Source organism: Echiichthys vipera, assembly GCF_963691815.1.
Source record: "Echiichthys vipera genome assembly, chromosome: 22".
Taxonomy (NCBI): Eukaryota; Metazoa; Chordata; class Actinopteri; order Perciformes; family Trachinidae; genus Echiichthys; species Echiichthys vipera.
In genome coordinates this window covers 7,599,563-7,613,522 of record NC_139847.1, presented here as the reverse complement: position 1 = coordinate 7,613,522, position 13,960 = coordinate 7,599,563, and the positions used below count along the sequence as shown (strand labels likewise).

The window sequence follows — 13,960 nt, the reverse complement described above, 5'->3', positions numbered from 1 at the left end:
CACGCAGTGTCCGCGTCTGTGGAGGACTAAACATGACCTGTGTCTCAATAAATATCTAAATAAATGCAGGAATAAATAAATAAATGCATACAGAAATACATATATAAATAAATAAATACAGGAATAAATGAATGCTGAAATAAATAAATTAATACAGTAATAAATAGATGCTAAAATAAATAAATAAATGCATACAGAAATACATATTTAAATAAATAAATACAGTAATAAATAAATACAGGAATAAATAAATAAATGCATACAGAAATACATATTTAAATAAATAAATACAGAAATAAATGAAAAAATAAATAAATACAGGAATAAATAAATAAATACAGAAATACATATGTAAATGAATAAATACAGGAATAAATAAATGCTGAAATAAATAAATAAATAAATAAATACAGGAATAGATAAATGAATACAGTAATAAATAAATAAATACAGTAATAAATAAATACATACAGTAATAAATAAATGCAAAAATAAATAAATAAATACAGTAATAAATAAATAAATGCTGAAATAAATAAATGCTGAAATAAATAAATGCTAAAATAAATATATAAATAAATAAATACAAGAAAAAATAAATTAATACATAAATAAATGCATGACTAAATATATAAACATATACATCAATAAATAAATACAGAAATAAATGAATGCTAAAATAAATTGCTAGATAAACGAATACATGCAAGAATAAATGGATGAATAAACAAATACAGACATAAATGAATACATGGTAAAAATAAATGAATACATATAAATGCATGAATAAATATATAAATAAAGAAATACAGAAATGAGTGAATAAATTAATGCATGAATAATAATTTAAATAGATACAGGAATAAATAAATGCTAAAATAAATTTATAAATAAACAAATAAATGCGAGAATAAATGTATAAATAAATAAATACAGAAATAAATGAATGCTCAAATAAATAAATAAATAAAAAACAAATGCATGAATAAATGTATAAATAAATAAAGGAACAATTAAGTAAATGCAGAAATAAATAAATAAAAACGTAAATAAAAAATAATAATAAATAAATGCAAGAATTAATAAATACGTATAAAACGAATAGAATCATAAATAAATGCTTTACATTTATTTCTGCGTTTTTATTCACCTACATTTATGTCCATATGTTAATGACGTAGGAGGTCCAATTTATGTTTTTAATGTATTTATTTATGTTTTTAATGTATTTATTGAGTTTTCCATACACTCTATGCTACAGAACCTATGTGCGGAACCAATCCAGCAGCTGTGAAGTCGCTGGAGGTGTCCGCTGCTCCTGAACGCACCGCCTGTGTGACTGGCTCCTTTACGCGGGATGCGTTCAGGGACGGCCGAATTCTGAAAACTAAGCTGTAAATTTAGAAAATAAAAAACAAAATGTGTATCCCTACGACTGTCACCACCGTAACTCCAAATACAAACAACAAATGTCCTCTTTGTTTGGAAGGACTTGGTTGTATTATTGTAATAAAGAGCAGCCAATTGCGTTGGACGGCTTGCTGGATGCTTTTATTTTGACAGCGGGGTTTCTACCCGGAAAATATTGAGTCGTCGGTAGTCAAAGGTCCAGGCAATAGACTTTGGGAGTCTTTAAAGAAATTCTTCTACTGTACAGCCTCATGTTTAATATTGCATGAACAGCAGGGTGAGATTGTGAGCTCTTGATCATATTTTGCACATTTACATTAATTGCTTGTACAATGTATTTCACTGCGTACAGTTATAAACCTGAACCGATTGAACTTGCCTTTGAAAATACAGATGCAGTATTGTATCATTGCTGTCGCTGCACCATGGATCAATAAGTGTATTATTAGTTTCATTGACTTGAAAAAGTGGTTCCCAACTTAATTCACTATTTACTTTTGAAACTTAACTTTCAGCTCGTGCACCACTGCTGTCAGAGTCCAGATGACCTTTCCCCTAGATACCCATGTTTGCATTATAAAGATATCCGTGACTATTCTCTGTTCACAGGTGATGTTGAGGAGTGCATTCAGGTGCCTTAGGACCAATCCTGTTGCTGGCAAAAGAAGTATGTCTCAAGGAAGCCTTGCTGGAAAGGTAGCCATAGTCACTGCCTCCACAGATGGGTAAGAGTTACAGGAGGAACTACTGCCATAAAATACACATTTGTAACTTAGAAGATGGCTTTAACAATAAGATCTGCTGCCCTGATGAAGCAGGGATAACGGATGGATGATTTAACTAGTGATAGACCGATCCATTGGCCGATATTTGCGTTTTCGACCGATGTGGATTACTGCGTTCGCCGATGTTTCCCACCATTTAAAGACAGGTGTCCACAGGTAGCTCTGTGTGGCTTGAGACGTCTTTTTTCAGTTCAATATATATTCCTTTTTTCAAAGTGAGACTCGTAACATTTGTTTTCATCATTGTGTAATTTTTAGGATGTAAATTGAGGGAGCAAAAGTAGTATCGGCTCCGAATATCGACTCAAGAAAATCGTCAGTCGGTATCGGTCATTGATTAAGGCTGATGGCAAAAAAATCCCTAATTAAAACACTCCCTTTGATGATATAATATAAACTAGTTTGTGATCTTATGAAGGATGCTCAGCCGGGAAAGTTTTTCAAATTGCATAAAGTTTGATTAAACTCATTAATAGCATCCTCACCTTTCATAATAACTGAACTGTGACTGTCACACCTCAGGCAAAGAGGTAAAAACTAACAAAATTAACAAATCTTTTAAAGGAACTGACTATATTAGATGAAGAGGAGCAAGCTTATGTAACTCATCCCTATGGCGACATTGGATCTATCTATAAATGTACTTATTTTAACATTTTTTTAATGCATACAGCTTTTAATTGTGTGACAATGATCATTTTGTGTTTTTACCACATGTTTCATGTGTTCAGTATGTCATTGGGTCCCTGTTTTATTGACGCCATAAAGCGTTGAATCAGACATTTTTAAATTCTCAAGCAGATGCTCTCCTTTTATTTGGTCCTCCTCAGAATTGGGTTAGCTGCAGCTCAGGCTCTGGGGAAGAGAGGAGCCCATGTGGTGGTGAGCAGCCGGCGGCAGGCCAACGTGGACCAGGCTGTGGCACTGCTGCAGAGCCAGAGCATCCAAGTGACCGGGACCACCTGTAATGTCGGCAAGGGAGAAGATAGAGAAAAGCTGGTCCAAACGGTGAATGCTTTTAAATGAATCAACCACAGTTTTATGGTTCTCAGACAACTGCATCATTTGACTGATAGAGTCATTCTCGTTCTGTTTGGATAGACTCTGGATCAGTGCGGGGGCATTGATATCCTGGTGTCCAACGCAGCAGTTAACCCTTTCTTTGGAAACATCATGGATTCCACAGAGGACGCCTGGGACAAGGTACACACAACAGAACCAAGCACCGCCGGGACTCATTCATAAAGCCAAAGTCAGAAGAATATGACAAAATTGTTTTAATGAGACTCTGTAAAATAATTCTTCTTCGTCCTTTCATTTACAAATTTCTAATGATGTAATATAATTTATGATGTAATAATTTCCACGTTTCTCTCTAGATCCTGTCTGTAAATGTGAAATCAGCCTTCCTCATGACTAAGTTAGTGGTGCCTCATATGGAGAAGAGAGGGTGAGTGACAAACAGTCAAAAAACTCTCTAAAAAGTGAGTTTTCCATGTCTTACAAAGCAGTTGAGGTGCTTAATAAATCCTGTGTAAGTATCCAAACGCTCGATCCACAGAGAAACACACATAGCCCGTGAGTTGTGATGTCACAAATATACTGTATAAAGATAGAAAGTGGTGCTACAGTGCTGTTACAGTCATTCCCCGGCTGCAATGATCAGGAACGCAAATGAGGAAGGCCTGGAAAAATTCAAATATGAACCTGAAAAAAAGCAGAATAGGGGACCTTTAATTATAAATGATGTGTATTCTTCTTTTCAGAGGGGGAAATGTAGTATTTGTGTCATCTGTGGCTGGATACCAACCAATGCAGGTCGGTGAGAGTAAGCACATTTATCTCAAACATATAAAATGAAGTCCTAGTTCCGGTGTGAAATGTTTGTTTTGTTGCCGGTGTGTTTGAGTATGTCTGTATGTTATGGAACTGCGTCTCTGTCTCTGCAGGCCCTGGGTCCTTACAGCGTGAGTAAGACGGCACTGCTGGGTCTGACCCGGGCGCTGGCTCCTGAGCTGGGCCACAGTAACATTAGAGTCAACTGCGTGGCCCCCGGAGTCATCAAGACCCGCTTCAGCTCTGCGGTGAGGAGAAAAACACAGTCCTCTTTGTATCACACGCCCAACTCCTTCATTTACAACATGAGCCTTTGATAAATGTTGTCGTCTTTATAATACGACACTCTTTTGTCGTAGTTATGGGGGAATGAAGACATCATGGACGAGTTCAAAAGGCAGCTCAGCATTAAAAGGTACAGCTCATGCTCACATGCACATGTTTGCCACCAATATCCTACAGTGCCCAGTACGCACACATGAATACCACATCTTTCCCTTCAGAGTGGGAGAGCCAGAGGAAATCGGTGGAGTGATTGCCTTCCTCTGTTCGGAGGAGGCTTCCTACATCACTGGAGAGACCATCACTGTGACCGGAGGGATAGGCTGTCGGCTCTGAATCTCTGGCGTTTGCACTTAATTGTATGCGTTCCTGTGTAGATATGTTTTGATTACATTTTGACATCCAGCACAGTCATAATCAATCTAGAAACTTTAAGAATCCGGGTTCTCCTGAGCTTCCTGGGTGATAATTCTTTGATTCTGTGTAAAGATTTATTCTCTCTTGATAGCTGTGACAGACAATTTCATGCTCAGTCTGTGTGATAAGATGACATTTAAATTTCTAAATAAATGAAAACGTCTTCAGTGATCTTCAGTCAATGAGACAAGCTTCTGGTTGATGTTTTAAGTAATGATATTTGAAACTTTTCATGCGTTACTTCTGTATCACGTTAATCTGATAGCAGGAGCAGCTCAAGTACCTGCTGTAGTTTTTTGCCATAATATGTAATATATAATATATATATATAATATAGATTATCTGTATATAAAACAGGCAGTCCACCAATGTGATCCAATGACACTCTCACGTGGTTAATGAAATGCAAAACTACAAAGTGACACATTTTTCTGATACGAAACATAACTAAAATTAAAAGAAAAGTTTATTTATGGAGAATATTTCACAATACAGGTTAATATTAAAGAAACAAGTTACTTGTAATGGACGTAATGGATATTTTCTGGTCTTCTGTACAGAAACAATTTAAAATGATAAAGTTCGCTTTGCATTAGTGCCCATAATCAAAGTTGAAAATATGATTCAGCTACAATTCAAATCTTACATCAAAAGTAATATAATGCAAATAAATGACCATAAGCCACAGTGCCCGGTGCATTTTTTGGCTTTTCTGTCAATGCAGCTGCTGGAGAAAACCTATTAAACCATTTAGTTCCCCCGACACCAAACTTTTATTTCATCATCTGCATTTGCTGTCAGAAGACCTCAGTTCTCGCCGTGTCATCCCGGGCCTCCAGTACTCCCTCAGAGTGGGGACGTATGTGCCGTGTTTGGTCTTGCAGTAGCGCTTCATGAAGAGCTGAGGGAGAGCGAGTCGGTTACAAAGACACTCATGACAGGACAAAGTATTTCAAATTGACTGTAGATTGTGACATTTTCAATAAAAAGTTTGACATATTGGTCAAGTCGAGAGCAAAAAGATATTTAAAGGGTAATTCCGGCGCAAAATCATCCTAGGTCTTTTTCTGCACTTACATACATCAAATAAGCCATCGAGACAGTTTTTTTCATGTAACAACTATTAACGGAGAAATACGGGAGCGTTGCTAAAGGCCCCTACACATGATATGTGGTGAAAACACTTTGTGCCGGCCGTTCCATTAATTTCCCATGAAGGAGGCAGTAGTGCCCAATGTAGCGGCGCGCACCGCTCAGATTGCCTCTCTGCCGCTTTGCTCCAAGTTTAAGTCAGTTGAACTTTGAACTAGTTGCCGCTGACCTTTCAAAAGCGCAACCAATGAGATAGAAGCCTTGAGTGTGACGTTTACATTTCCTAGGCAACCACAGAGCAACATGAAACCGGTTAGAAAGATGGAGGAAAAACGCATTGTTTGTGTGTCCCAGTGCCGAACTATTTAACGCTAAAGTCGTTTCACAGCATAAGCTAACAGTTGTTTTAATACTAAATAATAAACGTTGATTTAGCCATTTACTGGGTCTCTGCGCCCAACCTTGTCCAGCACAAAAAGCTGATCATGTGAAGGCCCCTTTACAGCCGGACGTTGCTAACACTGATTAGCTCTAATACTGCTGAAAATAACACTAAACCTCTGCAGTAGCGTGAGAAGAGTCCCTACACAGAAAACAAAGCACCAACAACGTAGTTAGTGAACCCAGAGTTTATTAAAAGAGTGTTTTAAAGACTTACCTACTGGCCCCTGTACCAGCTCCTCTCATAGTAAAGTCAATCCAAAAGGAAGGAGCCCATTGGTGCTTTGTTTTCTGTGCAGGGACTCTTCTCATGCTGCTGCAGAGGTTTGGTGTTATTTTGAGCAGCATTAGTGGTTAAAAAAGACGTTTTAATGCCTTCACCGTGCTGCCCCGAGCTAATCACTGTTAGCCACGTATGTAAGTGCTAAAAAAGACCATGGGGTGATTTTGCGCCAGAATCACACTTTAAGTTTTGCCCCTTTAAATGGACACATTTTCACTGCCCATGGAAACCCTGTTTTCTCATGTTGTGAGAGTGACATACCCTGACTTTGAAGTTCTTCGTCGCCTCGTCCTCAGAATCGGCTACATATTCTTCACCGTGTCCGGGAAGGGCGGACGTCTCTAAACACAAAAGAAAACAGATGATTTTTTTTACTATTATTGTTGCTAATCTTTTTTCCTCTTACATTGTGTTTAAGTTACACAATTTGTTAAATCACCTGCACGACTCCATTGCTGAGAGTGAGAGCGGCTCATACTCGATAAAACAGGATGATTTCTGTCAAATACAAACAACATAATTACACCAATATATTTTTTTTTTTAGCAATTTCAATAGCTGGTAAATGGAGAAAAAAAAAGGGGGAAGCTGATTTGCTTTAAGGTTAAAGACAACCAGGAAACATTGAAATGCTGTTGAATCATAAATAAGTTTCTCAAATATAGGACTATAAATATATACTATATGTAAAGTAATAGTGGAGTAAAGAAGCCACTTTCCCTCTCCATGGGTTGTAATCTGTGTATAATCCACTTGTTTTGATAGACGGTCCGGCTGCGTGTACATGCAGCCACGAAAAAAATTCCTTTGTGTATTCTGGTGTGAGCCGTGTGGAGGAAATCCCAGCCATTGTCTGCATTTCGAGCAGAGCGCCTTTAAAATAACTAATAATATCTGACTGAGAGAAAAATAACAGATGAAATGAAATGGAACACTTTGAACTAAATCAATTGTTTTATTGTAATTGAAGGGTTTAAAGTTTGTCCCAGTGTTCTCCTCCAAACTTGAAAAGCTCTTCCATGTGACTGCCGTGATCTGGTTTGGTTTAGAGCAAACACAAATTCCTAATTTCATCAAAACAAAAATCAAAACACAGGATATTTAGCAGGGTTTTTTTAAGGCCATCTGCTGAATCTTTCAATACACGATGTACGCTCCCATGTGTCTTACTCTTTATCATCCAGACCATGCAGATCCAGGTCAGACTTTCGAGGTTGGTTGCTTTTCAGTGTTGGAGCTTTGACCGGTGCCTTCTTCCTCTGATTCGGCTGTTTCTTATAAAAGGATTTCCCTCCCTCATCAGTCCTGTAAGTGTAAGCAGGAGTCGCTGAAAGATTTTTAATCAGAACTCTGGGTTGGTCTCTCAGACAAGAGACGAAAATGGAGCGGACGGACGGATCTTCAGGCAGATGCAGTGCTTTGACACCCAGCTGGGTCATAGAGGTTTCGAGCGCTGCTTCGTTACCGCTCCGCTCTGTCCTCTTTTTCCCAGATCTCCTCATCACTTCTTCTTCTTCCTCCTCCTCCTCGTCAGATTCACTTTCTCTTCCGTCGGGCTGCTTGCGTTTTATCCCGCAGCTTCTTTTTGAATCGTCCCTCTCCTCCTCCTCCTCCTCCGCTTGTTCTCCGCCCTCTTTCGCTCCATTGTCTGCGGCTGTCTGTCGCTCTTTAACTGCGGTGAATTTCAAGTTCCCTTTCGGGTGCAAGTGCTCATTTGTTGCATCTTTTGAGTCGGCCGGCTCGCCCCCTCTCGCCGTCCTGATCAGGATTGGTACTTCTTCATTAGATATTAGTCCGATAACCGGTGTAATAAATGGTGTTGGGTCACTCGTGTGGGTGCCGTTGGACTGTTCCACGGCAGGTTTTTTGGCCTGTGTTGATTGATTTGAAGGTATTCTTCCTGAGGGGGGCAGAGAGAGTGAAGCCAAAATGGAGTCTCCCATGTTTGGAGGGAGAGATGCTGTAAAAAAAACAAAAAAAACAATAATATGTTGATAGTACATGAAAGGCCTCAGGATGCCACAGTCATCCTCGCTAAGATGCTAGGACGAACACTTATCTACTTTCTACCTGCAGCCTCCAGATGACCCAGACAGGTTTGATGTCGAAGCAATATCTTCAGGAGCTGGGGTTGGGTGGCTGCCCGAGCGCACTCCTCCAGGACAGGCGGGGCATCGCTGAGCCACTTCACCGTCTGGAGACAAACAATTGATGTATGGACAGATTCTATGAATCACCTCCTGGTGAAAGATCTTGAAGCAAAAAGTTGGGTGTAATTTGTGACTAAACAAGGGAAGCTGCTCTCAACATCGTGCACTACCTGAGCGAGGTTGGGAACTGAGAGCAACTGGTCCAGTCGAATCAAAAACTCCCACAGCAGCTTCTCCAGTTCCTGGTCGAACGTTGGACCATAATCCACAGGAAAATCCTCCTGTCAGAAGACAGAATAAATAGTGTTGTCTGTTACATTCCTAGGAACATCAACGGTAGATATTATTGTTTTAATATCTATGACATCAACTGAGAAATGATCAGAATAAAGACTGAAATCGCTGCTGTGCAGAGGGACTCACCTTGAAGAAACCTTCCCTCTTTGTTGCGTCTGTTAACAGGGTTTGAACCAATAGCTGGAAACTTTCCACTGTTTTCATGATTTTCACATCCCTCCTCTAGGAGTCAAAATAGTAAAAAAAATTACACTTTTTCAATAAATGAGTGACAGCACATCAAATATATAGAAACAAAATCTACATTGAGGCACTATTATTTTCATTTTAATGGTCATCAAGTTTCTTTTGCACTACAGTTAGTGGATTAAAGCAATTCTTACCTTTCCGGCATCTCAACACTTTTCTTTTGTAATCTTAAGATGCTCCTAATAAGCGTATGTCAAACTAAAATGTAAAAGAAATCCACCAGGTCTTGACACTAAAAAAATAAATAAATATTGAATTTTCTTATATTTCTAAGAAAAGTCTGACCAATAATTTTAATCGGTCCGAATAAAATGATTTGCTGAGCTTCCTGCCCGTCATCCGTCGCTCCCATTTCACTTGCACTGCTCATGCTGTGAGCAGTGCAATGGGAAGTCCAAAGTTTCGGACCTCCAACGAGGCAAAGTGCACAGGAATGCCTGTCAAAGTGAATTTCCTACTAGCTAATTTGGTGTAGGTCGATCTCCCTCAAATTCGATAGTTGGAGGTTCTACTTTGACAGCAGTCCAGTGCACTTCGCCTTGTTGGAGGTCTGAAACTTCGGACTTCCCAAGAGACTGCAACACAGCATTTCTCTCTCACCGCCCGTGTCGGGGGAGGAGGGAGCGTCAGGAGGGAAGACTGCGAGACATGCCAGAAAGGTAAGAATATGTGAACTATATGGTCAAAAAGATTGTGATGTTTAATTCTGTGATCACCTCCGAGCTTCACTGGTGGCGCAAAAAAGAGCATGCAGTTCTTTAGTGACGCAAATATAGATGTTGTGAGACTATATGAATGTGATGTGTGTGATAATTTACCACAGTAGGAGCAGAGGGGTGTGACAGAGCAGCTGGAGCACGGATCCTCTCCAGGTGTGGCGTGATGACCTTTTCATATGGCTGCGTACGGCACAGCTCCAAGATTAACTGAAAGGAAGGGTGAGGTTAATGAACTGTGCAGTCAAACCAGGAACAGAATACTTCAAACACACAAAGGTAATAATGTATCGATCAAAAGGGGAAATAATACAGTCAGACACGGATATGAGATGAGAATAAAAGGTATCAGCACACGTCAGAATCTCACCCTTCCTCTCAGGCCCAGTGCCAGCTTGCCCTGGTGTCTCACGGTGAGCAAACCGGGGACAGTCTCACACGCCGAGGTCACAAACTCCTCCAACACCCCGTACTGCATCACATCTCTCTGCTTCATCACTTTCCACAGAGCTGCAGACACCAGGCGCACAGGCGGAGCCAGGAGCTCAAGTGCAGCAAAAGGAAGGCTGGTGTCTGTGCAGGAGGACAAAGCAAGCCCCAGAAAGAATGAGATAACGGTGGCATCAATGTCTTCATGGACTGAGGCTTTCACTGTCGCACTGCAACTCGATCAGTGATGCTAACGCAGGAGGCTCCCGTCAGCACAGACGGAAAATGAGACAAACGGGTCCCCTGGGCCCAAACATATAAAAGGGCCCCACAGCTTTTCCACACAGGAGCAAGACAGACTTTGTGATGGATTTACCGTTTTTTGTTATTTTGAATCTTTTTGTAGTCACATATTTGGGTCTTTTTGTTTCTCTTTATGGTCCTTTTGTCTCTTTGTAGTTGTTTAGTGTCTCTGTGGTCATGTCTGTAGTTATGTGTCTCTTTGTGCTTCTTTGTCTCTTTGTGCATGTTTTGTGTCTCCTTGTGGTCACATTGTCTGCGGTTTTGTGTCTCTGTGGTCATGTTGTCTGTTGTTGTGTGACTCTTTGTGGTTGTTTTGTGTCTCTTTGGGGTCATGTCTATTTTTTTGTGTCTCTTTGTAGTCATGTTGTCTGCTGCTTTGTGTCTCTTTGTGGTTGTTTTGTGTCTCTTTTGGATCAAGTTGTCTGTTGTTTTGTGTCTCTGCAAGTTAGATTTTGCAGGTGAGGCCCAGATAGGGCCCCTGTCACTTTGGGCCCCCGGACCTGTGCCCAGTAGGCCTGTTCAGTAATCAAGCTATGCCCACCAGCTGTCAAATCCATTGATTGCTCTGCAGCTGTGTCAATTAACTCTGCAGGGGCGGGGATGACCGTTATACACTGACAGCCATTTGCCACAAACACTGTATACAAGTCTATGGTTACAACCTAAATAAGTACTTACAACAACAAGTTCACTATAATTCTGACATAAACAGTTCAGCTATTAACACTTACCATTGTTATCACTGGGTTTTCTTGTAGCCATTCCACTGAATCAGTCAGTTATGGGACGTTCAAAGACCACAAGTAGCTTAGCAACTTAGACACATAAATAAACCCGAGTCAGCTTCAGATGTGACGCGTAACTAACAGTTTACAAATGCACAGTTGTTTAGGAAAGACTGCTGAGACGATGTTTACCAACTGTGGTGACGCCTCTTGTTTCACTGTTTTTGTTTACCCGCTCGAAACAAAAGCTATCAAAACTTCTGCTGCTCATCCTCCCGCCACTGCCACACTGTCCGTCTGCTCAAGTAGTCACCCGGATGTGCCGGAGGGGCGGTGCTTCGCGCATTCTGGAAACAACAAACGGTTCGAACGAGAAACTCCGTCCGCCCGTGCACTGGGATGTATTTAAAACAAGCGCTCCCAGTGTTGTTTACAGGATATGACGTAGCAGACCCGACAGCCGTTGCTCCAAACTGTTTTATGTTTTTATATTTATTATTTACAGTTTTAAAAGTGTACATTCAGGTTTTAAGTTTTTAGTACAATAATACAAAACCATCAAATAAAATAAAGTTAAATAAAATAAGATAACTAAAATAAAATAAAACTAAATAAAATAAAATAAAATAAAATAAAATAAAACAAAATAAAATAAAATAAAATAAAATAAAATATAATATAATATAATTAAATTAAATTAAATTAAATCAAACTAAATTAAATATACACACATTTGAACACAACTGAGAGCGAACACAAGGATTAACCCAATTCTAAAAAAAAATGATAAAATTTGCATAAATTATTAGTATTGGTTCGTTTTTTATTAATCATTTTAACATTTGATATAGTTTCGAAATATTTATTTAGATCTGATTTTTATATTCTACAAGATATTTTCAAGGAATGTAATTTTAAAGCCTTTCAATTCCATTTTGCATATCTGAATGGTTTTAGCAGCTATCTTGTTTTTAGACAATGATGGTTTTGATGTGCTGTTCTGTTTCCTAACTAAAAGCTATAAAATAGGCTTTAGAGTTACTAAGTTTGGCTTTATGAATATGGAATTTCCCTGAAATTATCAAAAAATCAATTAGGTATATTTCTATTCCATTACCAATGTTACCGGACATATTCCACATGAAGAACATTAACACATATGTCAAGCTTAAACCTAAGGAGAATTCTTGGCAGGGTAATACCTATGATTTTGAAAGAGACTTCTCTTGTTTTATTGGAAAGGAGGTATTTGTAAGGAAGGTTCCAGATACCTCCCCACTTCAGGTTATCAATAAAATGAGACCAATAGGGAACAACATTAGGGGCACTGGTGACATCTCTCTAGAATATTATCCTTCCAAATAATTACTTAGGCTACGCTATAATATTGCTGATAATATGTGCTCCCTCTGTGAAAGTCATATTGAGACAACAGACCATATATTTTTCTCATAGTTTCCAGCTTCTATCTCCAGTGACACTGTCACATTTTGGTATTTTTTGTTAAGAAAAACAACGAAAAACTCTGATGTAATGTAATTTTATGTTTGGTAAAATATAATTCTGAAAAGCATCCCCGAATTAAGTTTTTTTCTGAATGAATTGTTCAGAAATATATGTAAAATCTCTAAAATTGATAAGTGGAATTAAAGCGCAAACATGATATAACTTTTTTAAACACTTCCCCACTGTTTTCCCCTATTAAAAAAAAAGTTTTAAATATCTTTACTTTATTATGTATGTACCTTACAGAGCCTTACCATTTTAAATATGCTTATAATATTTTAGGACTGCAAATTAAATATCAATACGAGAAATTGTAATGTACGGAACTGTTCTAAATAAATAAATAAAAAAGTAAAAAAGTAAAATAAATAAAGACCCGAGAGGGATTTCCGGATGTGACGTCACTCTGAATGGCTTCCTATCGCCGGTGATCAGTTAACCGGTGACACAGCGGCGCAAGTTCTTCCTCACGGGAAACACAGACTTTGATTTAAGTTGGTCCGTGTGATTCACAGCACAACTTATGTTCAAGTAACGGGTCATTTTCTGCGCTGCGTCCTTCTACAACACTGCGTAAAAGTGTCTACTTCGCTGTGATGTTGTGGTCGCAGCTAACACACGTCACATCCTGCTGAGAGCTACAACCGTTGGTGAGAAGAATGCACTTCATCGCTTTCCAAAATCAATTTTCCAGAATTATTTAAAGTCTCTCACATTTGTATTACAACTCTTGAAATCTGTAATTTATTCATATTACATTTTATATGATTATATAGTTATATATACATTACATATATATGGTTTATTATACAGAAGTTTTTTATACCCTGATTTATTTATTCTCTTTTTTCAATGCATTGTCCATTGTGTGTTGCTTTTTGTCTAATTGTTAAATAAAGTTTGTAAAATAAAAAAAATTGGTGAGAAAAATGCTAATTCTTTGGTAAAATATATCCCGCAATGCATCATGGGAGTTCCTGGTTCTGCTTAGTCCAAATCCAAATAGGCCTTCGCCTGATGCTCCACTGCACATGCGCAC

At 38.6% G+C, this 13,960-nt stretch overlaps 2 protein-coding genes across 3 annotated transcripts; one reads left to right on the top strand and one right to left on the bottom strand.

Annotated features, from left to right (window-relative positions):
- Positions 1–1,591: 1,591 nt before the first annotated feature.
- dhrs4 (dehydrogenase/reductase (SDR family) member 4) lies at positions 1,592–4,901 on the top strand. 2 transcript variants are annotated; one of them, XM_083937404.1, is made up of 9 exons: positions 1,592–1,687; positions 2,020–2,135; positions 3,026–3,203; positions 3,297–3,398; positions 3,575–3,645; positions 3,962–4,013; positions 4,145–4,279; positions 4,391–4,446; positions 4,535–4,901. In XM_083937404.1, exons 1-9 carry the CDS (start codon positions 1,676–1,678, stop codon positions 4,647–4,649), a joined length of 837 nt encoding a protein of 278 aa, XP_083793530.1. In that variant the 5' UTR covers positions 1,592–1,675; the 3' UTR covers positions 4,650–4,901. The 2 variants fall into 2 exon arrangements, with proteins under 2 accessions (XP_083793530.1, XP_083793531.1); XM_083937405.1 differs by having other exon boundaries at positions 1,627–1,695.
- A 362-nt stretch (positions 4,902–5,263) lies between these two features.
- Positions 5,264–11,685, bottom strand: tinf2 (TERF1 (TRF1)-interacting nuclear factor 2). The gene is made up of 10 exons (XM_083937500.1): positions 11,422–11,685; positions 10,329–10,531; positions 10,061–10,168; positions 9,120–9,215; positions 8,867–8,977; positions 8,617–8,740; positions 7,717–8,506; positions 6,986–7,044; positions 6,808–6,887; positions 5,264–5,631 (listed from the first exon to the last, which is right to left on the bottom strand). The coding sequence occupies exons 1-10, from the start codon at positions 11,450–11,452 to the stop codon at positions 5,512–5,514; spliced, it is 1,722 nt and encodes a 573-aa protein (XP_083793626.1). The 5' UTR covers positions 11,453–11,685; the 3' UTR covers positions 5,264–5,511.
- Between the last annotated feature and the right edge of the window lie 2,275 nt (positions 11,686–13,960).

Bases quoted from the DNA above. Each gene is read 5' to 3' on its own strand.
- tinf2 (XM_083937500.1), bottom strand. From the start codon at position 11,452: ATGGCTACAAGAAAACCCAGTGATAACAATG. The intron at 8,978-9,119 runs GTGAGTCCCTCT...GTCTTCTGACAG, and splicing joins AGAGGGAAGGTTTCTTCAAG to GAGGATTTTCCTGTGGATTA. The intron at 8,507-8,616 runs GTAGAAAGTAGA...TTTTTTTTACAG, and splicing joins GGGTCATCTGGAGGCTGCAG to CATCTCTCCCTCCAAACATG.
- dhrs4 (XM_083937404.1), top strand. The intron at 3,646-3,961 runs GTGAGTGACAAA...TCTTCTTTTCAG, and splicing joins CCTCATATGGAGAAGAGAGG to AGGGGGAAATGTAGTATTTG. The intron at 4,280-4,390 runs GTGAGGAGAAAA...CTTTTGTCGTAG, and splicing joins AGACCCGCTTCAGCTCTGCG to TTATGGGGGAATGAAGACAT.